The 24,000-nt window shown below is 53.0% G+C and overlaps 8 protein-coding genes across 8 annotated transcripts; 4 read left to right on the forward strand and 4 right to left on the reverse strand.

The window, feature by feature from the left end:
* Positions 1-239: 239 nt before the first annotated feature.
* PG997_001561 (uncharacterized protein) lies at positions 240-2,816 on the reverse strand (the record flags this gene model as incomplete). Its single annotated transcript, XM_066805876.1, has 2 exons — positions 240-2,419; positions 2,624-2,816. The coding sequence occupies 2 exons, from the start codon at positions 2,814-2,816 to the stop codon at positions 240-242; spliced, it is 2,373 nt and encodes a 790-aa protein (XP_066675649.1).
* Positions 2,817-3,840: 1,024 nt separating this feature from the next.
* Positions 3,841-4,516, forward strand: PG997_001562 (uncharacterized protein; the record flags this gene model as incomplete). Its single annotated transcript, XM_066805877.1, has 2 exons — positions 3,841-3,902; positions 4,081-4,516. 2 exons carry the CDS (start codon positions 3,841-3,843, stop codon positions 4,514-4,516), a joined length of 498 nt encoding a protein of 165 aa, XP_066675650.1.
* A 962-nt stretch (positions 4,517-5,478) lies between these two features.
* On the forward strand, positions 5,479-6,319 carry PG997_001563 (alpha/beta-hydrolase; the record flags this gene model as incomplete). The annotated part of the gene is made up of 2 exons (XM_066805878.1): positions 5,479-5,901; positions 5,966-6,319. The coding sequence occupies 2 exons, from the start codon at positions 5,479-5,481 to the stop codon at positions 6,317-6,319; spliced, it is 777 nt and encodes a 258-aa protein (XP_066675651.1).
* A 5,568-nt stretch (positions 6,320-11,887) lies between these two features.
* On the reverse strand, positions 11,888-13,069 carry PG997_001564 (uncharacterized protein; the record flags this gene model as incomplete). The annotated part of the gene is made up of 3 exons (XM_066805879.1): positions 11,888-12,113; positions 12,167-12,598; positions 12,660-13,069. 3 exons carry the CDS (start codon positions 13,067-13,069, stop codon positions 11,888-11,890), a joined length of 1,068 nt encoding a protein of 355 aa, XP_066675652.1.
* Positions 13,070-17,451: 4,382 nt separating this feature from the next.
* On the forward strand, positions 17,452-18,188 carry PG997_001565 (uncharacterized protein; the record flags this gene model as incomplete). The annotated part of the gene is made up of 4 exons (XM_066805880.1): positions 17,452-17,505; positions 17,570-17,941; positions 17,986-17,992; positions 18,046-18,188. The coding sequence occupies 4 exons, from the start codon at positions 17,452-17,454 to the stop codon at positions 18,186-18,188; spliced, it is 576 nt and encodes a 191-aa protein (XP_066675653.1).
* A 407-nt stretch (positions 18,189-18,595) lies between these two features.
* Positions 18,596-19,009, forward strand: PG997_001566 (uncharacterized protein; the record flags this gene model as incomplete). The annotated part of the gene is made up of 3 exons (XM_066805881.1): positions 18,596-18,619; positions 18,685-18,780; positions 18,890-19,009. 3 exons carry the CDS (start codon positions 18,596-18,598, stop codon positions 19,007-19,009), a joined length of 240 nt encoding a protein of 79 aa, XP_066675654.1.
* A 908-nt stretch (positions 19,010-19,917) lies between these two features.
* Positions 19,918-20,838, reverse strand: PG997_001567 (F-box domain protein; the record flags this gene model as incomplete). Its single annotated transcript, XM_066805882.1, has 2 exons — positions 19,918-20,548; positions 20,795-20,838. 2 exons carry the CDS (start codon positions 20,836-20,838, stop codon positions 19,918-19,920), a joined length of 675 nt encoding a protein of 224 aa, XP_066675655.1.
* Positions 20,839-22,317: 1,479 nt separating this feature from the next.
* PG997_001568 (uncharacterized protein) lies at positions 22,318-23,525 on the reverse strand (the record flags this gene model as incomplete). Its single annotated transcript, XM_066805883.1, has 2 exons — positions 22,318-22,971; positions 23,043-23,525. The coding sequence occupies 2 exons, from the start codon at positions 23,523-23,525 to the stop codon at positions 22,318-22,320; spliced, it is 1,137 nt and encodes a 378-aa protein (XP_066675656.1).
* Between the last annotated feature and the right edge of the window lie 475 nt (positions 23,526-24,000).

A 24,000-nucleotide genomic window follows, 5' to 3' on the forward strand; every position in this document is an offset into this window, starting at 1 on the left:
TGTGATATATAGCACTCGCTTTGTGCTGTCACCAGAAACAACAAAAAAAACAACCTCTATATAGAAAAATTTCCCTGCACCACCCAACCTCACCCCCTCCCTCTCTAATCATCCAAACCTTCGAAAAATACGAAACCAAGTCTATGTTGTTATGTCTAATGTCCGATCTATCTCAATAATTGCGTATTTCCACTTTCTCCCCACTCCTGATCCTTCATGAAGGTTGCCCCTCCTCATGGTCATCGCCAGTACTCCGACGAGTGATAGCGCGCCGCGCTGTCCATGTGCACGAGCTCGAGCTTGCCGTCCCAGTGATCAGGCGTCCCGCTGGTGCGGGCGCGGTACGCCCTAACGGCGCCCGCGACATCGCGCATCTGAGCCAGGAACGCGCTCTTCTTGTGGTTGAAGGGGATCAGGGGCGTCTTGGGCAGCACGATGCGGTCCCACGCAGCGTGGAAGATGTACGTCTTGCTCGAGGGCACGCCCGCCGCCACGTGGCTGGGGCTGGCGGGTCCCGGTAAGGCGTGCAGCCGCCGGTCACGCAGGTTGGACATGTACTCGTTGACGGCGGTCGGGTAGCGGTGGGCACCCGACGTGGCGGGCCCAGGACCGATCCAGACGGGGACCGTGAAGACATTACCGTTCCACGAGTCCTGTGCCTCGACGCGGTACTGGATGTACTCGCCCTCGACTTCACTGTGGGAGAAAGGAGACGATATGCCGTCTGAGGAGGGTGACAGATCGAAACTTTTCCTGTCTTGGCTAGGGCTTCGTGTCGATATGTCCCAGGAACCGTCGCTGAGGAGAGTAGGAAGCTCTCCTGACACAAAGATCTCGTGGGTAGGATCGAGCAATTCTTCAAAATCGGTAGTGTTCCCTCCGGGCAGACTAGGCTCGTCGAGAGACGGGTCGGGATCCAGTTCAAGACGAATGTGCCGCAGCCCGGTCAGGAAAGACGGGCCGCGCCTCTTGAAGAAACGCTTCGAGTCCTCGATATTTCGTTGTTGCACCCGCGCCATGTTTAAGAACTTCGTGATTTCCAGGACCAAAGGTCCGATGGATCGCGTGGGGATACCGGTAAGAGTTAGGGAGTGGAGGCGCGGATTGGTATCTGGAACGAACGAACGAGGGTAACCCATCCTGACACGTTCATGGAAGGTCGTCTCGGCAAGCGCGTAGGCGGCTCGGGCCGTCAGGCCATTCGCGCCCACTGTGGGGATGTTTGTGACTACGGAGTGGTGGACGCGGAGTGAGCGTAGATTCGAAGAATAGACGGGGCGGCACAGGTGCTCCAACCCAAAGAGCCCGTGGATCTCTAGTGTGGTGGGAAGGCTCGCAGGAATAGGACAGTCCTGTGGCAAGAAGCGACATGACTCGCATTCGATATGTTGTAAGCGACCAGATGATGCTCTCATCACCTTACTGATCCCCCAATTGGTGAAATGGTTCCCGCTCAAATAGAGATGTGTTAAGCCGCCCTGAGTTGATCGAATGTCATGATTGATAATACCGGCCGTCGTCGCGGTGTCTTCGATCGCATCGCGGAGGATGATACTTTTCAGACCATCCGCATCATCGCTCTTGACGGGGTCGAGGCCATTGGACCTCTGGACTTGCCATTCCTGCAAGCCCTCCTGGTCGGCACGCCTGCTGTATAAGGGGGCGTCTGCGAAGTAACGTTCAGGATGGTGGTAGCCAAAGCTGTAATCAGACTCCTGAATGAAATCGAATGTTCCGAAAGGTCTGCTGCCAACGTCCTGGGGTCTCACGAGTTTCCCCTCCGTCTTGAAGTGGGCATCAGACCGGAATGATATTGAAGAAAAGCAGTGGAAAAGCAAGTTGTCGAGAGCAGTGTCCGTGAGATTGTTATGAGAGATATCTAGGCTCCATAGACGGAGACCAAAGGCTTGGAAGAGGGCGTTGGCTGTGCTATCGTCCATCTCCCGGCCTTTAACCTTGAGAACCCGAAGTTCGGGGAGGAATTCGGGGTTCAAAGAGTGCTGGACGGCGGTTTTGATTGAGCCAGGAATAAATGATATGTCTAAATAGACCAGATCGCGGAAGTAGTCAGATCGGAAGATCTTTGATGATAACTCATGCCGACAGCGGTTTAGGTCTAGGAGTTGTAGCGGGTTTTGTGGGTGGTTCGTGGGTTGAGTGCTGCTGCTTGGTGATGGGGGCACCAGACTGCCAGGGTCCAGCTCGGGATGCCCGTCGAGCAACAGGCAGACGAGACGAGGAAACAGCTCCGGGAGGTGTTTGAAGCTTTCCGATATGGCACGTTCGCTCGCTTCCGTAGAGTACAGCCCCGATGCTACGATGGCGAACTCGCGGAAGTCGAGCGAGCGGACCAGCGCCCGAGTGATCGGCCTGACATCATGAACATGCCTGCCGACAAAGCCTCGGTACCAGGCCAAGTCTGGGTATTCAGCGTTAGTAAGTCATTCCTGGAGTTCGGGGTGAGTTCACGATGGTCGCTCTCGTGCCAGTGCGTTCTTCTTGGGTGCGATGGCAGGCAGATCGCCACTCGTCAGGTGAGGCCGATGCCGGGGTGCATCATGCATGCCCATCTGCAGTACAGCGTGGCGGGAGTGAAAAATGAAGATGATCCTCGCTGGCTTACCATCGTTAGGGTGTAGACCGAGATCGCGCACCGTTCTCAGCGGATCCAGCCATAGACGCGGCGCGAACTGGTGGTAGAACTGGGAGTTGACCAGACAGCAGCGGCGCCAGTCGGCAGCCGTCAGGTACGGGGCCGCCAGCTGCAGCCAGTCGGGCGCCAGGGTAGCCTCTTGGTAGGAGGGGAGGACATCCATGCTTGACACTTTTCTTCTTTCCTGCCCCTTTTTCGTGGGCTTCTGCTTAGCCCGGTCGGAATAGTTCAATCGTGAAGGACTTCAGCAGTGCGGTTCTCATCGTATTCGGCACGTGACTTTGCATTTACCAGATGCGCATTCTTGGATGGTTTCGCCTTCAGAAGCCGCTGGATGACGTCTTGTTGCTGTTCTTGTGGCCTGCACAGCCGACCCTCTTGTGTGTCTAGTTTGAGTAGACACTGGAGCAAGGCGGGGAATCAATAAACAGCCCGACATGCAGCTGCACAACAGCTGGCAGCGTTGGGCGCGCTTTCCTTTCCCCCTTTTTTCGGAGCGGGCGAGCGACAGTCGTCCCCAAGGTCCAAAATGTTGCCTAAGACGAGAGGTCAGGCTGTCCGGCTCGCACCACAGGCGGTATTGCGGTGCAGGTCGCGGGGGGTAGGTGTCCAGAGCGAGTGCACTCTACGCGAGTGCTGCTAGATTAGTTCCCACCGCGTGGTGGACGCGCTTTGTCAGAAGGTCGACCGTACGTGACTTTTGCTTACCGTATCCTCATCTGCTGCAGGCTGGGAAGAGATCGCTTCTAGATGCATGGTAGAGAGCAAGTTAGGTTGGCCTATGTTTGGCAGCGACATGAAATTTGGAGCAGCAACACCAAAATGGAACCACAGTTTTGGCGTCCATGTCCAATCGACGGGCTTAGGCGCCGTTCGCCATCACGCAACCCGCTCAGGCACAATATTTACTTGGAATATACGTTGTCAATTGCTATTAAAAAGGCGACCTAGGTATCATATGGTAGAGCACGTAAGTTGGCAATTTTCTCATTTTCCGTAGGAATATCCCAAATCGAAAACGCAGACGTAGTTTACTAGAAAGCATAGGTATTCCCACAAGCCTTGCTGCTTGCCGACCGACCGTCCTGACTGTCGCCCAATTGTCCAGCAGCACCACCTTTAGCCGGTAAGATTGGGCTCACCAGCTAAAAGGCGGGGGCGTGGCACAGGACAGTCATCAAGCGGATATGCCTACGGCGGAAAGGCCGCTGCGCCTTTCCCTAGATGCTTTCGGGGCTTGGGCGGTACAGTAAGTAGGTACATGTGGTGAGTTTGCCTCGAAGAGCTGTTAGCTACCCAAACTCAATATTTTTTTATTTTTTTCGATATTCAAACCTTTCGTGGACTAAGCTGCACGTCCCAACTACAGTGGACCAAGATAGTCCCCGCCTCTTGGCCTCGATCATTGGGCTGCGACATGACCGTAGCCAGCCTGGTGCCCTGCAGCTCTTGTCCGGCATTGGTGTCGTCGTGTTCGCTGGGCTGGCAACTGGTATCCTCCTCATCACCGCCGCCATTGCCCTCCAGAACTCCAGAACAGAAGTCGATCCTGGCTCTCATATACCTAGCACTAGCATGGACGCACCGCAAGTGCGCTGCGCCCGCTTCAGCGACGATTATCGACTGTCGCTGACACGTGGTGGCATGGTGGTGGCTTGGCCACGCGACATTGCTGAACTGCTTTCGGCCGAGCGCTACCCAGACAGACCCGCAAGACCGGGAGATATGCTTCAGCTCGAAGTCCCTTCCTGCTCGGGGAATTCCAAGCATCTGAACACAGTGCATCTCGTCGGGGCAGGGCATCTACATAGATCAGCATACCTGAGCGTATTGGTGCAATCAGGCTTCCACCACAGCCCATAGGTATTTCCCGGCAAGAAGAATCCATGAAACATCCTTCACTTCCATTTCTATGATAACAGCTACAAGTCGCATGACTGAAGCGACGCAGACGCCAAATAATCGATCGGTTATCTCAGACGATAGGTGATGCTGAGGGATGTAAGGTACACTGTACATTCCTCTGCGGAGGAATTCAGACAGCACCAGGCGCATTTGGGCTCATGAAGCCATTGTGCCTCTTGACCTAGGCACAGAAAGGCCGAAGTTGGCGACATCTTGGACGGAATCGAGATGATGAAGAGGGAACTTTGGTCGTTCATGTCGCACGACCACTCCACGGTCTCGTCCCAGAGTCCGTACACTGGCCCCGGATGCCTGAAAGGGCCTTCCTCAAACCATGCAGTCTCCCCGATCATCCGGCAGGCCGGTCAGTGCTTGCATTGAAATTTGTTTCTTGACATGGCAACATAACCAGATTGGAGAATATGGGAATGATCGAAGAGACGTTGAGGTATCGCCTCCGGCTCTCAAGACAATCGGCGACGGCCAGGGAATCTTCAACTGGCGAGGACGAATTTCAACTCCATGGCCAATATCTTATATATCTGGATGATTGAAACAGGTAGGCGTAAACGGGCTACTGTAGTCACAGCACTCGTCATGTTAAGCATGATCGCCCAGGGTTTGTCGACTCCAAAGCTCTCAAACACGGTAACAGCATTATTGAAATGGTGATATGTGTAATCTCGTCCTCGCAGACCACCAGGGCCGGAGTGGAAGGTGGCGTGACCAAGTAGTTAGTCAGGGTCGTCTCCATCAGCGTGCGTCGGCTGCTTGCTGCGCCGCAGCGTAAATAAGACCAACATCCTCATCCGCTCCCTTGCTTCCACGCACTCTGGCCTTCTTTACTCCTCCAAAACCACTTGGGACCGGCTCAGCTGACCTGAATACTCATCCAAACCACTCTACCCCCAATCGCAATCATGTCATCCTCCCCAGTCCTCGTTCTCTGTCCCGGCGCCTTCGGCACCCCGGACTGCTTCAACAAGCTGCTGCCGTTCCTGTCCGAGGCCGGCATCGCCACCCAGCCCGGCGGCTACCCGAGCTGCGACCCTGCGGACCCGACGCAGGCGACCTGCGCAGCGGACATTGCCCACGTCCGCGACAACGTGCTGCTGCCCATCCTGGATGAGCAGGAGAAGGACATCGTCCTGCTCATCCACTCCTACGGCGGCGTCGTCGGCGGCGCCGCGGCCAAGGGTCTGGACAAGCAGACGCGCGCCGCGCAGGGGCGCAAGACCGGCATCCTCGGGCTGATCTACATGGCCGCCATCATCACGCTGGAGGGCGAGTCTCTTCTGGATGCCGTGGGAGGAGCGTATCCTCCTTTCATCAAGCGGGACAAGGTGGGTTGAATTCTTCCCACGCATGTCTTAACAATATACTAATATGACGGTCCCTCGACGAAAGCCATCTCCCAACGTCGTAGTCATCGAGCCCCACATGGACATCCTCTACAACGACTGCGACGCCGCGCAGGCCGAGGAGCTCGGCAGCGTCATGAAGCCCCACGCGAACCTGGCCTTCGAGACGAAGGCGTCGGCCCCCGGCTGGGTCGACCCGGGCTTCAACGGCCGCCGCGTCTACGTGCGCACGCTCGACGACCGCTGCAACCCGGCGTCGCTCCAGGACGCCTGGCTGGCCAAGTCCAAGGTCCAGTGGGAGGTCGTCGATTTCAAGGCTGGCCACATGCCGTTCGTGAGCCAGCCCGAGGCGCTCGCGGCGCAGATTGCGAAGTCGTTCAAGGGTTTCGTAGCCCTTTGATTGTTTGGGTGCTTCGTTTAAGCGCCATTCTAGTCCAGGTCTTGTATGATCAACTCCAGTTCAATCATGATGTGACTTCCGACGTGAAACTATATATATATTGGCTTATGTACAGCACATTCAGTCTCTGGCCAACATCAACGTGTCCGCTTTCACCATCCAACTAGTGTGGGATATCACTGTCCGTAGGTGCCTACCTATTGGTACGTGACTATACTTAATATCTCCCCGACATGCGTGGTTTTCATATTGAGGTACTATCCGTATGATCAGTGTAGATGCCCTGACTACTATAAAACAGTTTAGAGACCAGCAACAACTTTTATATATCAAACTAAGACTTTAAAGTGTAGTCATGTAGCCAACCACCCACTAATGCACCCCTGAAAAAGGGGGCAAGAGAGTAAAATCACGCGGTCTGGAGTAGCCACAGTGTTGTTTAGATCAAAGAGAGCATATACCAAATATCTGTTGTCGTGATGGGTCACCTTGAGCAAGGGTAAAAAATACCAAGCACAGTCAACCTAAGCCGACCTGAGGGAAGACCGAGCCACAGCAGCGAGAGCTCATGTGATTTAACTTATCCAGATAAGCCTCAAAAAATAACGCACCACAGAAGATATAAATAATTACACTACGAATAGTCCAAGAGAAGTAAACTACTGACCATGAGGGCGACAAAACCCTCAGCCAGATCATACGAGACCCGACCCGGAGTATATCGTGAAACCCGTCTGCAATTCAATCAGAAGGGTCCATGCATTTCTATATTTACGAACCAATGTGCGGCAGTTTTGATAATGGCGGTCAACAAAACGTGGACATCTTCTGGCCAATCTGTCGTCCACATCAAGCAGGCTTAGCATAATTTAAACAACGATGTGAAACCAAATCAATAACACTTGTATGGCCAGTAACCAACCATATATGTGTAACCTAATCATGCCGCAGAACCACAGTCTCTCGCCCGCCAGTCACAAGTCATAGCAAAAGGGGGTCCAAATCGTTACCCAATTGCCCAAAACCACACGTGCGCGCGTAAGCATATGGGGTCTGTGCGACCCGGCCCCCAAGAGTTGCAGGTCCTGTGACTGATTCTCATGCGGGTTGGCTGTACGTGTTGGGCCCTTTTTCCGCGGGCCGGCTCTGGGATTTCCGGCTGCGGCCTTAGGTTGTAGTTGCAACTGTAAGGATCAGTAGTACGGGAGGATTCGGGTTCGGCTTGGCCGGGAGCTCCCCTCTCTCTCTCTCTCTCTTTCTCTTGACTTTATGTGGTGAAACTGTTCATGGCAAAGGAAATGGGCAATACAGCGTCTGTCCGTCAGCAAATTTTTCTTTTCTTTATCCTGGTATCGACATGCAACGTTGCAGACATATCATTACTCAACCACTGTAGGTAGATAATTCTAAATGCCTGTGCCACATATCAGAAGCAAAATAAGAGGCACAGTGTGACAAGGGCTTGAAGGGCTTGGATCTGATTCAGCTAATATTTGACTATGGCACTTCTAGGGTCTCTGGTTCTTTTCTCACTCAAAGTGAGATCGAGTGTGAGGTTTATATGCACATCGTAGGGGACCTTAAGGTCCTTCCTTCCTTTGTTTTCTACCCTTAGGCGCCGTAGCCTTTTCCGGAATGTAGGCCCCTGTTGGGCCGATGCTGCATGCCAGTTGGTCCTGCAGAGTGACTGTTGGATCTGCGTGTGACACACAGCACACATGGAAGGGGCGTTCAGTCAGCGTTTCTTATGGGTGTGAAATTAACAGTCAGCACCGTTACTCAACTAGCTCAAGCAGTAGATAGCGAGGCGGGAAAGGGGAGAAAAGGTTATGACATGTAGCATCAGCAGTCAGCATTGGCGAACGAAGGAATCAGCCTAAGCGCTCGGTTATTTGACTTGCCCGGTTCCTACTAGACGCGATGTCACGGTGGTGGCTGCTCCCTACCATAAGATAGACAGGTAAGAACTCAACACTAATGTATGTCGAAGCGCGAAGAGTTTGGCGAACACGTCGGCTAACATCTCAGGTCGGCTACAGAGGGCGGGAAAGAAGAGTCTCCTGCTGGGAGGCCATGCCGCCCGCCTTGCCGCTCGGTCGGTTGAACGAGTACGGTCCGGATGGCCATGATGGGGTGATGTCAGTGTTTCTGGTTCGCTTGATCGCCATGTGCAGGATCTCCTGCCTTTGCAGGCAAACAACACGTAGGCAGGTAGGCAGTTAGGTAAGCATCATAACCAATCGACACATTGATACAGCGTGTGTACAGTACATTATTCCAGGACGACGCGACCCATTGGCGCCTTCCAATCTTGGGGGCTGGCGTGTGTGATGCGACCCTGCTACCTACACACCGTGATTTTCTCTTTGCCGCCGAGTACTACTAAAACCTCAAGCTTGGTCTTGAACCCCGCAATGGGGGTCTGATTCCTGCTTCCCAGTCGGTCGATTAGTAGTCGAAGTCAGATGATGTGTGCGGGCGAGGTGGTAGTCAATCTTGGATCGTCAAAAGGGGGAGAGGAGGGGAAGAGGGGGTGAGGTTACCTAAGGTGTAGGTAGGCCTTGTAGGGCTGGGTGACCGACCATCACCCCCATCGTTTTCCCCTTCGGCCCTTTCTTTTCGTCCATGACATTCGGGATATCCACATGGTTAACCACCCAGTTACCCCCGATCCTTGCCGTGCCATGCTTCTATAACCACCCTTTCCGGGTAGGAAGGTACTGACCAAACCCACGTTGCGGTTGGTAGCAAGGTAGATGCCAATATTTGGAATTGGATTCAAGTAATAAGAGAGATGACGGTAATGGGCGCCCGGTTCCCCCTCAACAGAACCAGACAAAGTCGGCCGGATTTCGGTGTTGTTTTGCTTTGTCTGGTGTTGTGTGCTGGGATGTGGGCGTTGCAAGGTTGCGACTCTGCGTTGCGATTCTGTACCGACGGGATGGATCGTGCTAATGCAGCCAGCAAATAGTGATACGCAACTACCATGCAATAGCTGCGCTTCGACCCTGCCCAGCCCCCTCATATTTCCCTTGTCATCAGTGATCTCCTCGAACAATGGCTGTGGTGAGCTAGGTGAGGTCCATTTAGTGTGTCGATTGCCTGTACGAGCTAGGTAAGTTTGCAGGGTGCATGCATGATACACACGTCGTGTGGCACCGTTGTTGGCTGCAATGATAACGCGGGTGTGGTGACAGTGCATCGAAAGAAGTATATGACTGCATGCATACTTACTCAAAGCAGGTGTGTTTGCAGCAATCCAAGCGGGCGCCGTGTGGGAAGAAAAGCAGATGAAGGAGAGGGAAAACAGACATCATCTGCATGCTGACCCAACGGAAAGCTTGGCAGGAAGTCCTTTCAATGTTCTGTGTTGCGGTGAGTGAGCAGCCTGGGTAGATCTGTGGTCGGGGGCGGTCGGTTCGCTGGCGCCCAACGGCCCGAAAGTAGGGGGCTTGGTCTCGGTAGGTCTGTGTGTGTGCCGCAGCTTCGCTTGCTCTGCGACGACACAACTTTGGGCACATACGATGATATAGCGCTCATCATCTGATGGGGACAACATCCGCGCGCTCGCTCGTCCACCTTCTGATCACTTGCCTGCTCGCTTGTTCATACCACACATCTCATATCAGCTCTCCTCCGAAGCGCCACCGTGTTTCCTTTTTCGGATCAGCTCGGGTCAGGTCGGGCAATTCGGACAATTCCGTAGCCGTCGCACACCATCCCCCATACATACCGTGAAATGCAGGAGCCGCCAGACGCCACCGCATTGTCAATGACGCGGAACTCGACGATTCGGGCTCTTTGCAAAGGCCGTCGTCATACAACGTAGATGCATGCTTGCCCCCAGACTGCGAATGCGAGAACCCATCACACACGCAACTCGCTCATCCTACAGAAGGCCATGACGGAGTCAGAGTAGGTGTATGTGGTGAGACATGGGGTAGCCAATGGTGTAGCGAAATAAAAGCCGTTGATTACAAAACAGCCTAATTAACGAATGACATCGATTGCATTCCCCTCCGCGATTAATGCATTGTACGTTTGTTTTGCCGCCGAGCGTCTCTTTTCCAACGACGCGCTAACTTCGTGTCTCGTATGCATGTCATCTTTCACCCGCGTCCGTATCATGATGCGGTGTCTTGCCCTAAGTGCCATCGCGCCGCCATGGTAGAGACAAGATACAGAAAGAGAAAAAAGCAAAGGAATGCATCAAAGTGCCGCCGCCCGTACGAGTCGGGCGTTGACGCCTCGTTCGTCGGAACGTTGTCATCTCTCCTTTTTCAACCTATGTGTCAGCTAGCGCAAAGTGACATATCACATCCCATTTTTACAGTTATGACCTTGCAGCTATCAGTCCCTGTCATCTGATAGCTTCCCACCACATAAGAAAAGCCTGAGCAGCAAGGATCATGGATGTGCTTGCTGGCGCAATCCCATTCGTAGCTAGCGGCATTTTTGTATTGTGTACGGATCGGATTCCATGACCGTCGGCTGTTCACTCGCTCCTGAGCATGCGCTTGCCGCGAGTGGTGAAGTGTTTTGCCGCGTAATTGCACCCGCGATTCGATGACGGGGCAGTACGTAGCAAATGCCTTCCCAACCCGTCTTTCTTGTCTCTTCTCGAGTTCCTCTAGCTTGAGCGATGCCGGGAGTAAAGTAAGGCTCGATTTCGGTATTTAGGACTCTGCTCTCCAAGCAAGCTGAGCATGAATTTGGCTTCCTTTGGCTTGGCTGTCTCTGCCACATTGAACAGGCAGTACTGAACGAGTGCCGATTAGCTGCTGCATCGACAGTCAGATCTGAGACACAGCAACAGGGGCGATAATGCGGGGTGAGTAGTGGCATTTTCTCGTCTCACCCCTAAAAGGGGGCGTTTCGTCGATCGCATCTTGCATAGCTGACTTTGAGGTCTGCGAAAATGGCGGACAAGTAGGTAGTGAGGCCTCTCGCCTGGTTTGTCTGTATCATAGCGATGATGATGATAATGGTAATCTTGATTATTTTGATTGCTCATGATTTCTGAACGCCGTGACAAACACCTTGGATATATGGATTTCAACGCAAGCAGGCGCGTGTGTTTCTTTGACTTGGGGGAACGAATCCAGAGAGAAAAAGAAATACACACACATCACTTCACCCCCAAACCAAGCAGCAAAGCAAAGACCCCTTTTAGCTTCGTGAGTCGATCACGTTGGCCACCACCCCAGAATGATACATATAGATTCCCCAAAAGCAAATCCGGTCCCCATGAGATGTGCGCATACCAAACTCCGGGAAAACACATAACCAAACATTAATAACTCCGTAAAATGTGACATGCTGTGATTTGCGGTGACCTGTCCGCCCCGGCCTAGAAGCCTCAAGAAATTGGTCGTTCATGTTCGTAGCGCCGTTTCGATATTAGGATAGAGACGAGGTGATAGAAATGAGAGGAGCAGGAGGATGGGTGAGCAAAATAAAAACTCGAAGCGTGATAATCGTCGGTGCACTGCTCCTCGCAGAGCTTCCCACTCTGTTTCTTTCCTTCTCATTCGCTCTTCCTGGCGCCTGTTTTTGCCTTAGAGACTTTTACATCTCGCCCACTGGAGTATCTTGCTTCTTCATCCGGGGCCTCCGGCGCTTGGTGTTGTTCCTCTCTTCCTCGTACTTGTGAACTGCCTCTTTGTTGTAGTTTGTTCGCGTCATGGGGCGGTTGGGCTCCGTGTGCAGCCTCAGGTGCTGCCGCCAGTTGTCCCTACGGTTGAACTTCTTGGGACAAAACTCGCATGACACTTCCACTCCCAGTCCATGTTTACTGTAGTATATTGTTAGTCAGCTGAGGATGGGATGAGCCTGGTGAGAACCTACGTATTTTGATGACGTCGAAGGTGTTCCCGTCGTTTGAAAGCTGTCTGCTTCTCGCACCCGGGGAAGTCACACACGTGCATCGCCTTCGGGATCTTGGATACGGGGATCTGCTCCTCACTGGTGTCCTTCTTGGCCTCGTTTCGGCCGTGAACCTTCTGAAGAGACGTTCCCCTCCGCTGAGCGTTGTCCATGTAGACCTTCCGCTTGACGTTGCTCCTCAGGACAGACGAGGGCGCGTTCGCCCTTGTGTCCAGATGGATGTGCATCGCGGAAGGTTCGGGTATGCTGTAGAAGTTGCAATCCAAGGGGTGGCTTTCCGTCATTTGTGGTGGCCAAGGAGGGTACTCATCGTACTCCTGGTTGAACGTATATGAGGGTGTTGGACCCATGGGAGGCGACAGAGCCATGGGGGGGCGATCCAGATGCCATGGACTCATGGAGAGGGTAGTGTTGTAATGTATGAGGGTTGGTGGAATCGTATGTGGTGCCTGACGGCTGCATGGGGTTACCCAGGACATGATTGAAGTCAAAATCGATCATCTGATCTTGAAGATGAAGCTTACGCATGGGAGTTGAAATCATGTTTTCGGAGGACATTGATGAAGGGGCATATTCAGACTTGACGTCGACGGGATAGTAACCGCTGAGATCAGAGGATGGAGGGGTCATCTCATATCCCATGGAGGAAGAACATATGACGGGCTCAAAGTCTTCCATGGCGCTTCTGGGGGGCTGATGTCGACTGGGGGTTGATCTGCCAGATATCGGTGTGTATGGGTCGCAAGAAGAGGCGGTCGAGAAGCTTCTCGCGGAAGAGGCACTCGAGACTGGTTGGCTTCCGAAGTCGATATCCTCGTCGTTAAAGCCAACACGGAAACCTATGGGCAATCGCTGGCCTTCCATTGTATGACGCTAGTGACTTGTATGACAAGGACCCCGTCTTCCAATAGCCGAGGGAGCGGATGTGGTCGACAGATGCAAACCTTGGGATTGGATGTCACTGGACGGCCAGACTGGAGCAGACGGATAGCAGATGATAGTTCCTCCAGGATTTGTTGCAAAGGAATGAAGAGGATATCGTGTTAATATACTGGACGATCGATAAGCCCCAAAATCGAAATCTTAGATTGATCCAAGCCACTCCCTGGATGGAACTACTGTGTTTCATGAAGTTACCAAACCGGCATGGTTAGACACATTTGCTGAATTTGGGGAGGGGATACTCGGGCCGCGTAGGTACCAAGCAACGAGAGCCGCAGCCAGGAATGAATGAGGAGGAGGAGGCGTGAGAGAGGAAGTGAGTACGTGTAGTGCTGGGTAGCGTAATGGTGGCGTACGCAGTGTTGCTTGAAGAGTGAAATGCAAGCCTCCCCGGGATGGGATGGTATGTTGGGAGGGTAGGCATGGGGGTGGGCTAGGATGATGGGATGGGGTGGGTATACCGCGAGGGACCTTGGCCTCCATCACTCATAATACGTTGCTGGGTTAAGCGAGAGAAAAAAAAAAGGGACCAGGGCCCGCATTACCTAACTCAATAGGTCTGAAATCATGGCGGACTATTTTGGAGCGTTGTCTATGTACAGTACCAGCCAACGGCCGGCCCAGAGACCTGGTTCAGTTCGAGTCTGGTCTAGCGCTCCCAAATTGCAACGTACAACCAACACCAGAATCCATTTTACGAGCTGCCTACCTTCAATTTGTGATGGGCAGATGGCAATGGTTGTCTGGCAGAATAAATCGTGGGCTGTATTCCTTATAATTAGAAACTTGAGGCCGTGTGCCCATGCACATATAGGAGCTAATGCAGGTTGCAGCAAGCAAATCTTCGTCAACTGACCTTCTAGATTTCCAGAGGAGGAGCAGCAGAGGAGAGCCCGGAGAAGAGTAGTCAGCTACAATTCGAGAACGTGCCGGTTTCCTGCCTTCAAGACACTGCTCCTGAGAAGTGTCTGCCACCCATCTTGGCTGCCGCTCTCTCTCTCTCTCTCGGTGGCAGAACCCGAGGAATGGACAGAGCTGGATCGTGGCTCCGCAAGTCTCAGCGGCTTTTGATAAGACAGAATCAGATCTGCGGAGTGGCGCTCTCACTGCGGGCAATAGAATCTAGACCCCGATCCAGACAAAAGGTCGCCTACTAATTAGGAACCATCGAGGGAGAGGCTCTGATTGTGTCTGTGTGTGTGTGGTGGATGATGTCAGGAGCATCTTGATCACGAAATGTGCTGCGGACCTGTACGTGTGTCCGAATGCATCAGTCTGTCGGTCTGTCTGCCTGGACCTGCAAACGGTTTGTTTGCCAGAGAACATCTTGTCACGTCTAAAGAAAGCTCATGGTGAGGCTTGGGAATAATCCCGGTCACCACGAGTTGCTGGGCCTGCTGCAGGGGCTGAAGCCAATGGGCGGCGGCAGACAGCCAATGCAAAGGTTCAGATCTCCAGAGATAGTTGCATTGGGGGCCGGAAAGGACTTTCATGGCTCGCAGATTCTCATGGGGCTCCGGAGGGATGGCGATCTCACCAGGCGCGTCCCCTAATGGAGGCATCGAATTAGACGCAATGAGACCTTGAAGGAAATCCTGGGGAAGATCAATGGTTGACCCTGGTTTGCGTATAGTAATCAGGGTGACTGTCGGTCCATCTTGACTTGAAAGAGGGGGAGGCCGTCGGTCGAATAGATGGCCGACCGCCCACATGCAATGCCGTGCATTACCGCACGAGGACAGCCCTGGTCGTGTCAGTTAGATTGAACAGCTTGAGGTTTCTTTTTTTTGCGTACCGGGCGCGATGCAGTGAACCAAAAAGAACGCACGTATGCTAGAATGGGTTTGCTTGCTTTTTGGTTTAATGGGAGTTCAGGTGAGGTTAGTCAGAAAGAAGGAAGGAGCAGGGGCTGGACTTTGGGGAAGGAAGTGGCGCATCTGAACACTTCCTGCCCTTTCCCCCTGTCTAAGTACTTACCTAGCCTTGGGTAGTGCCTGACTGCCCTCCTTCCCTCTTTCCTGAGGTGAAGCCACCGGGGGTCCACTCTATTCTGGCCGCCGCTTTCTGATTGAACGAGGGGATGTACAAAATCAGGTATTGATGTCCAAACATACATACATCAATGAATGATAGACCCAAGCCGGGTAAGTATCAAGGTAGTGCCCAGTCAGGCCTAATAGCAACGATGTATCCGACCATGCGAGGCCAACAAGTTCAACTCTTTTCGTACTTACCTACCTACGCAACATCCCATACCCGATCCCTGTTTTGTCTCTTGAAGCTAGCTAAACGCGTAGGCTATCAGCCTCTGGGTGTATGTACTCATATTACTCAGGCAATGATCGCATGCTGCATTGCTCAACTCGACGGCTCCCTCTGAGCACACCAGCACCGTATCACATTCCTGACAATAGACTATTTTGCATTGTCTTGGCGGCGATGAAAGTATTCGCATTAGGCCAGATAGTCGATCTCTCCGTTAGGAATGAGGTCTGCACAAAAGCAACCAAGTAGATAGTAGGTACAGTTAGACTTGCGCGTATGGCGCTTCGCGTGCTAATTGTGTGTGTGTTTGTGCGCGCGCGCGTTTCGAGGGAGACCGAAACGTGTCGTCTCCCTAAGCCAGTCGTCGACTCTATTTGCTTGCAGCATTGTTTGCGACTTGGGGCCTTGTTACGGGTTGGTGTATTCCAGTACAGGCCGCGATGATCAGCACCTTAATCTATCATGCAACGGCTTTTCTCTTTCTTGCGAGAAGAGTGGGGAGTGACAGCGATCTTTGATTGATCGGCACAAGCAAAAAAGAACCTGACAACCCTGTGCCTGGAGCAGTACCTGGGGAGGCGCGCCGAGAGCGTTAGCAACGCCGCCCCCCCTCCATCCCCTGCTCAAGAGCTAGCTATGGAAATGGCGGTTCTCGGCCGTAAGTGCTTTTTACCAGCACGGGGGTCTCTTCTGAAGAAAAAACGTAAGATTTTTTTTAATTAGCTGTTATCTGTCCGGATTCATCACCCCTTGAGATAATAATGGAAAGATCTGGCAAGGTCCAGTCAGCTATCTTGAGACACGAGGGCTTCTCTGTCTGTCTGCTGCTCAGGTAGAGTATCGTCACGAACCCCTACCCATCTCGAGCAGGTCACCGGCCAGATGATGTCGGGGATAAGGTAGGTGGCAAGATTCTCTGTCAACCCTGGGCTATTCTACTAAACCCCAGGTTCCTACTTCTCCCGCAAAGTTGCAAATAAACCCTAGTCCAGTGGGCAAACAGCTTGCTTGCACCTCACCGGTTCGCGAACTCGGACCCATGCCGGTCAAGACAGCATCGCCAACTGGCCAGGAAGTCCCGGCTGCTTCTACCTATCAGTTCGAAGTCTGTCGGCTGCAAAAAAAGGGGTCGTGCAAGGGACATCCAAGGAGCAAACTGCATGCACCTAGTGGCAATGTGTCACCATTGATATTGCTGCAGTGGTGGCACTCAATCAGATGGGGCTTTATCCATCAAACTCTATCCTTGCATTATGTCATGCAAAGACCTTCAATACAATCACCCGTCTAAGCAGAGTCAACGTTTGGAACCCAGACCCTAACTCTGAAGTTTGCCTGAGTTGGTGACACAAGTAACTCGGACTTGAGCCACGAATAATCGCAGGGTTGGTATTTGTGGATTGTGGATGGTCTGTGATAATGATGAACTAGGTTATTCTCTTCAAGGGATGTCAAGGCCGGGCACCTGATGCAGAACCCATTGGCTTCATGACCACAGTCTAGCAAACCTGAGATGGGCGCGTGACACCCCCTGACCTTGTAATGAGCATTCCGCAAATGGGCTACGTTTCCATTTTACAATTCAGACCTTGTAGTCCAGCTTACATATCACATAGGAATGCTGAAAGATTACTATATGCAACCGGCCCATGCAAGTCGGCGATCCTGTTTAATCCTACGTGACATGGTCGACCATGAATTGGTTGGTATCAAAATGTGCCGAGATGACATGAGCCTCGTAAAACTACGGTTTGCTGGACTGTCAAACATACATCTTCTATACGCTTGAGAAGCAATTGGCATCATGATGATCTACATACAGACGCTTTGACGGATTAATCCTCAGAAGCAGAAGCCTTGAGTCATACAGTCTCAAAAGCAACCGTGTATTGCCGCTGATATATAAAGCTCTGGTGTTCCGATCAACTTTCACGCGCCCATGGCAATCACACCATTCTCCCATTCTCCAATTCTATCATCATCAGGACATTAACACATATTCACCCAAGATTCATACCGTTTCTCCTGAATTGGTCAACATGTGGTTCTTCTCTGGAATCATCCTCGTCGTCACCACAGCAATTGTGGAAATTGTGAGTACAGTCCTTAAGGAAATCCAAAAGAGAAACGAGAGACCCCATGACCTAAGACGCCTAGGCTTTCGGCGCGCTTGCAACTGAGCCCCCTCTGCCCGGGTACGGGGTCGAGCCGATGCAGTGGGCCGTTGAGGTGGCGCCTGGCCAAATGGAACTCCTCAACGGCACGGTCCAGCAGGTGCATGAGCAAGCCCTGAGGATCAACCCGGAGTTCAGGCTCGTCCCACAGCCACGAGGACTGCATCAGACCCAGACCCAGGCTCAAAAGCGAGATGGCCGCATCCTCTGCTTCCCTCCCTACGTCGTTAACGGCTGGGACGAGGGAATAGCTTACCTCAGGCGCGTCCCCGGCTCGCCATCGGCCGGACCTGGCCCTGGGAACTGTGGCCGTGTCAGTTGCTCGAATGATTGTGCAATCTGGTGGTGCAACGATGTAAGTTTGCCCGTCTTCCATGGAGCTAACAAAAGCTCTTGTAGCAACATAGTAACTAATACTGTTGTTTCGTTTAACGCAGAACACAACTCCTTTAACCATAGACAACTACGGCTTGATTGCCGACACGGCACAGGCAATATTGAATACCTGTGAGCTGCACGCCACAAGTGGTACTTTCTACTCCGAGGGACAGAACTTTCAACCTGGTAACTGGAACACTATCCTGCGAACAGCTTTTTGTTAGAACGCTGGGAATCGCATGCTTCTGAAAAGCGGGATGGTGTGTTTTGGTTGTTGTGCAAGGGAAGGGGCCTTATCTGACAAGCCGCTGACAAGCCGCAGGGGTGGCGGTTATCTGTGGCAGTGCATCTCGTTTGCAGCCTAGGCCCTTATGGCCTGATTGTGGCTCTAGGAATGGAGCCCAACGGGCCAGCGCTATCGCTATTTTGGGCGCCTCGCAGCAAACCATCCCACTCTTTGTGCGGCGGCCCTAGGCGCCTAGTCTGCTGCAGGGTCGAAACAAAAATAATTTTCCCTCCATCCCCCCGCGACGTTTGTTCACTCTTTCGACGTTCACTCCTTGACGCTCCCTCACTCCTTTTGCCAAACCAGGAAGCCTTACTGTTAGAGTTCGTCCATCAAACCGTCATCATGCCTATCAGTAAGAAAGCCAGAGTGAGTCAACCGCATCATTTACCCCAATCTGATATCGAAATGTCGGTGCTAACCCCCACCCTCAGATACAACGCGAGCACAAGGCCGCCGAGAAGGCCGGCACGCGTGCCCCGGTCAAGGCCAACGGCCTGCCCGTCAAGCCCCCCAAGCCCACATCCATCGTGAGCTTTACCACACCCGCGTGACCCTGAAATTATTGAAATTTTTTTTTTTTTTTTTTTTTCTTTTGCAAATTGCAAAGCTGATCCTGCCCCAACCCCTTTTGTTCAGTGCCAAAACTGCCGCAAGGAGATTGTGAACACCAACAAGGTGCAGCTGGAGACGCACGCCGCCACGCACGACGCCAATAACTGGCCCAAGGAGAAGTGCTGGCCCAACGACTTCCAGTAAACTGCTCGTCGTCTATGTGTTTGGGGTAATTTCCGTCGGTGCCTGGGGGGCACTGCGGGCGCTAGCTACAGTGCGCGGCTATGAGGGATATCACGTGCAAGGAAGCGTGTTTTGTGTCACTTCCTTGAGTGGAAAGCGGGAAGGAGACCTGACCCAGGGGGTGCGACAAGCGCCCCTCGAATACAAGTACCAAACTCGGTATTTAGTATAGGGAAATGAGATATGACTAAACCAAAACATTAAACCACACTCTGGGCTTCTTCTCGTTTTCTTGGCACCCATCCCCTGGCCATAACCTGTTTCACTTCTTACCCTCACGCTTTCCGGGTTTATCAATGTCCACGACAGGCGAGCAGTGAGAGCTGCGAGGCCGTCGTCGCGATGGGCCGCCTCTTGGCTTGCATCTGGGTGCACCATTGGGGGATTACGCAGCGGTGGGACTTTGGGAATTGCAGTGGGACGTTCCGGGTCCTCCCCGCCATCGTGTATCTGAACGACACCGTGAGGCCTTGCGTAGGCCAGGTGGGACAGAAGGATATTGCGGGTCTAGGTGGGCAGCTCGGACCGGCGGGGTTCGGTCTGGCGGCATCTAGATGTTTGTCATGCCCGTTCCCATATGTGCAAACTCGTCAACCGCAGCGGGTATGTTCTGGTTTGGTAAGGAGTCGGTAGGATGTAGGGAAGGCTGGTACTGGGGAAGCTTACGACCTTATCTGACACAGCATCATCATTGCCTGTAGTTGCGAAGCCAATGGAAACAGCAAATAGAAGGAAGAAGAAAACTTTGTACGAGTGCACTCATTCATCGGCCGACTTAATCCTTTTGTTAATCACCGAAATCGTGTCCCGGGCACGACGTTTTCCCTTGCTTTTCAGTCCCGGCTCAACGGCCGACTCCGTCTGGTCCCCTATGTTGAGACCTGGCGGCGAAAGCGGAGTGGAGCTACCTCTACCGTTGGCAAAGAATAGGGGGATCGGCTGGTCGAGGGGCCCTGAGATGGCGGAAGGCTTGATCCTAATCCTAGTCCGATATCCTCAAACGCATTCTTGATGGCATGCGTAGCTGCTCCGTCCTCTTCGTCTTGAGGTGGGTCGTCGAAACCTATAAAAGACTCGAACTTTTCCGATCCAGGCCACTCTAGCTCAGGCCCGAGCGGTTCCGTCTCGAGGTGTAGAGCCACCCCGCTCAGCCCAACTTCAGACTCCAAGCCCTCGCATATGGCCTGGAATGCAGGATCTGGATCGTAGTCCAGCTGGCACTCGATTATGATCTGTTCCATGTCTGGGAGACGCATGTCTTTCAGAGCCCCGAAGTCGTGAAATAGGACCGCGAGTACTCTGTCATGCGGAACCTGCCCCTGCGATGACAAGGTCAACTGAGCCACCGACCCCGGAAGGAAGTTGCCAAGCCGAAGACCAAGCGTTTCCGGATCCTCTTCGACCACGTCCTCGATGGACTTGTCGACCCGAGATGCCCGGTCGACCAGATGGCACTGGAAAACGTCGAGCGGCAGCACGATCTCTCGTAGCTGGAGAAAGCTACGTAGGGAGAACGGACCGGGAATCTGTTGTTTGACTCGCCGTGTCAGAACCCTCTTTTCCAAAAAAGAAAAAAAAAGAACACCGAAAAACTGTCATCCAAATCGATGCAGTCAGACTGACGAGAGTGGTATCGGGATACAGATCTGGCAGCATGCATGTCCGAGAGGTAATTTGCTAAGGGATCTTCGTCAACATAGCATAGCAATGCTTCCACGAAGTGTGTGGTTAGAGGCGTTCACGTACTACAAAAAGGCAGTCCTAGGACGACAGGTAACGAGAGGTGGCATTGGGAGGTGGCAGAAAATGGGGAGTGGAGGGAATGGATACATGTGAAAAGTGCAAAAGAAATAATTGATAGAACTATTAAAAGTGTTGCTCATAGGGAGATTCGAACACGATCCCTGGTGTTTTGGCCCATTGATACAGGTTCCCCAGGGAGACAAGATCCTGCCCGGGTGGAATTCCTACCTGCCCAAGCAACACAGCTTCCCAAAACATCAAACCCAAATCAACATTCGGAACCTACCTTAGGTAGGTACTCAGAATTAGAAGGACGCCCAATGCAATTTAATGGAATATATAATAAAAACAACATGGCAAAAAAAGCTCTGCTCGTGTCGACCCGAACATACGAAAAACGCTAAGGGTTGTCGTATTTCCCGTGGGCGCCCCCAGCGTTTTGTCTAACCCGATTTTACATCATGTCGTCTGCCTGTACGACGACAGTTCGGAACAGAACGATAACCACTTGACCACTTGACCCCTTAGCCCTTTGGCCTCCGCAGTACCCCGAAGTGGAGGCTGCGGATTTGATGCTGTATTGGAGATGAAGTACCCACCGTGCCCTCTTTGAAGCAGTGTGACAGTAGATATGGGTGTGGGTTCACTTGGCTGATCTTGCATTAATTGGAAGGATACTGAAGTGGAGGTGAAGATGGAAATATCTACAGAGCATATACGCACATATGGGTGGTGTTGGAGTGGCGACAACGAGATATGTTGATGTTGGTATGCAATTGGCCAAGACATATTCATATCAAACCGTACACAAGTACTGCGGGAGGCCTGGGTTCAAAAAGGGAGAAGGAGAGATGAATAGATAAATAAGAAGAATAAAAAAGCATACGGTTCAAGTAGATAAATTGACAAAAAAGCAACGGAACCCCCGTGTGCACCCGGGTTGACCATTTCGAAAACCCAGCCGGGACAGGAGGAATAGGACTCGGGCCTGTTGGTTGCGCTCCTGCTGGGGTTTATCTAGCCGTTTTTACGTTGCATGTGTGCGATTCTGCGCAACTCGCATAACAACCACTCGGCCATACCCTCGTGTCCGGGCGGCTTCCTCGTGGTGGCTTGGGAAAAGTAGCTGCTATTGGGGATTATGTAGGGACCTACTGTTGAATCAGGTGCTTAGCTACATACCTAGCTAGGTAGCTGTACCTGTACCTGTACCTGTAGGTAGGTACTGTAGATAGGTAGCTTGCTTAGGGGCATTGTTTGAGTGATTGTCTAGGTGACCGTGAATGGTAGCTTCTTCTGGTGGTAGGGGACGCAGCTTGTACAGGGAGAAGGGGACGCGGTTGTCTACGTAATGCCTTAACTTGAATTCGGAAATCACTGATCACGTTGGCGGGTAGGCAATCTCTTCATTAGCCAAGCTGCTACGGCCATCTTTCATAGCTGCGAGGAAACGAACACGGAGACAGATCCAGAGATATTGGATGCATTAATCGATCTAGGTATGGCTCTGGTCTATGGGGGTATCATTACGCTGCTTCATCCACGTCCATCCTGTCCTCCTGCTCCTTCTTGATCTCCTCAATCCTCAGCATGATATCTTCCTTCCAATGCCGGTACTCCTCTCGCTTTCGGTCTGTCATGACCCAGCGGCCCTGGAACATGCTGTCTCCCCTCTGCATCTGCATCCGGTCCATGATCTCGTCATCGCCATCATCATCGCCGCCATCTTCGCCAGAACCCGAGCCTCCTTGATTGCCCTTGCCGGTGCCGCATGCGTCCACCATATCCTGTATGCTGCCGAACCAGCCGGACTCCTGCCAGCCGCTCTTGGTCCCCTTCTCCACCGCCTTGTCGATATCTTTGGTGCAGATGTTGGACCAGCCCTCCCACGCCTCGTCCTCGTCTTCTTCGAACCCCTTCACCTGGACCTCGTCGCGCGCCTTCATTACGGCCTTGAGAACCTGCTCGCGGGCCTTGGCGTACATCTTTGGATCGGGGTTGTCCGTCTCTAGGGAGATGATCTGCCAGATCGTGAGGAAGGCGATACCGGCCAGGAGCGGCGTCAAGTTCGAGGTGACCCACTCGTCCGTGGTGCGTCGGCCACGCGGTAATACGATTGTCTCCATGCCGGCCAGAACAATGCGGCCGATGCGGCTCTCGTGCATCTGGGTGCACATGAACTGGATTGTCGGGCGGATCCAGGGGGTAGTGTGTTGTGGTCGCCAGGCGCCTTCCGCTTAGCGGGCGTCACAATCCCCTTCTTGGCCGACGACTTGGTCGGTGTGCCATCTGTCCTCGACCGGAACTGCGCCAGCGACGATTCCTTGATGGGCGTGCCTCGGTTGTGTGTTCTCTCAATCGTGGCGCCGCTGCCAAACAGCCCCTGCGCTTCTCGGAGCTTGCTGCTCGGCGTCCTGACCCGTCCGCTTTTGGCCACCGCATTTGCCGGCAGGATGTGGTCGAGGTGGGTGTACAGCCTCTTGTATATACGCGGCGGCACCGGCGGGCGCGCCTGGATGGGCGGCAGGTCCAGACTCGTCTTCAGGCGCTCGCAGGCGAGGTTGGCGCATGCGTACTCGCGCGCGACCTCCTCCTCGGCCTTGAGGGTGCTGGCATTGTGTCGGGACTGGGTCAGGAGACTCGAGGACAAGTCTACGAGCGGACGGGGAAGATCAGACGCGGAGGGATAGGTCGGCACGAGCGAGAGGAGGGTCGTCTCCAGAGTGCGTGACATGGTGGCGGCGGGAAATATCGATGTCGAAAGTGGCTGTCGCGTCCGTCGCAGCGCGTCGAAAGTCGAGTTTCGCTTGAAGTCGGTTTAAGGTGGGCTTTTTTGGACGTTGCTCCGGGGCTGTCAACAGACTTCCCGCTACAGCACTGGCGTCGCTCAAGCCTGACGTCAGTGGGTCACAGAGCGTCAGCCTCTCTCGAATTGAATTCCAGCTTGGGCTGTCGGACAGTCGACAGCAATTGAACTTGTCAGTCAACTCTTCAAAATTGCAATTCTACAACAATTGAGCATGTCATGTAGGCATGCTATATTTGTGCCTCAATCCCAAAACTAACGACCAAATCAATTCCATCGATGGTACCTGACTGATGTCGAAACATGTGAGCCAGGCCACGACAGGGTTAGCGTCACCCACCCCGAGTCCCCTGCCCAGCAACCGCAGCTAAACCTGCAGCAAGCGTCGATCCCCCTTGTCATG

This window comes from Apiospora hydei (assembly GCF_038363865.1).
Source record: "Apiospora hydei strain CBS 114990 chromosome Unknown utg000002l_segment0_segment0, whole genome shotgun sequence".
Classification (NCBI taxonomy): Eukaryota; Fungi; Ascomycota; class Sordariomycetes; order Amphisphaeriales; family Apiosporaceae; genus Apiospora; species Apiospora hydei.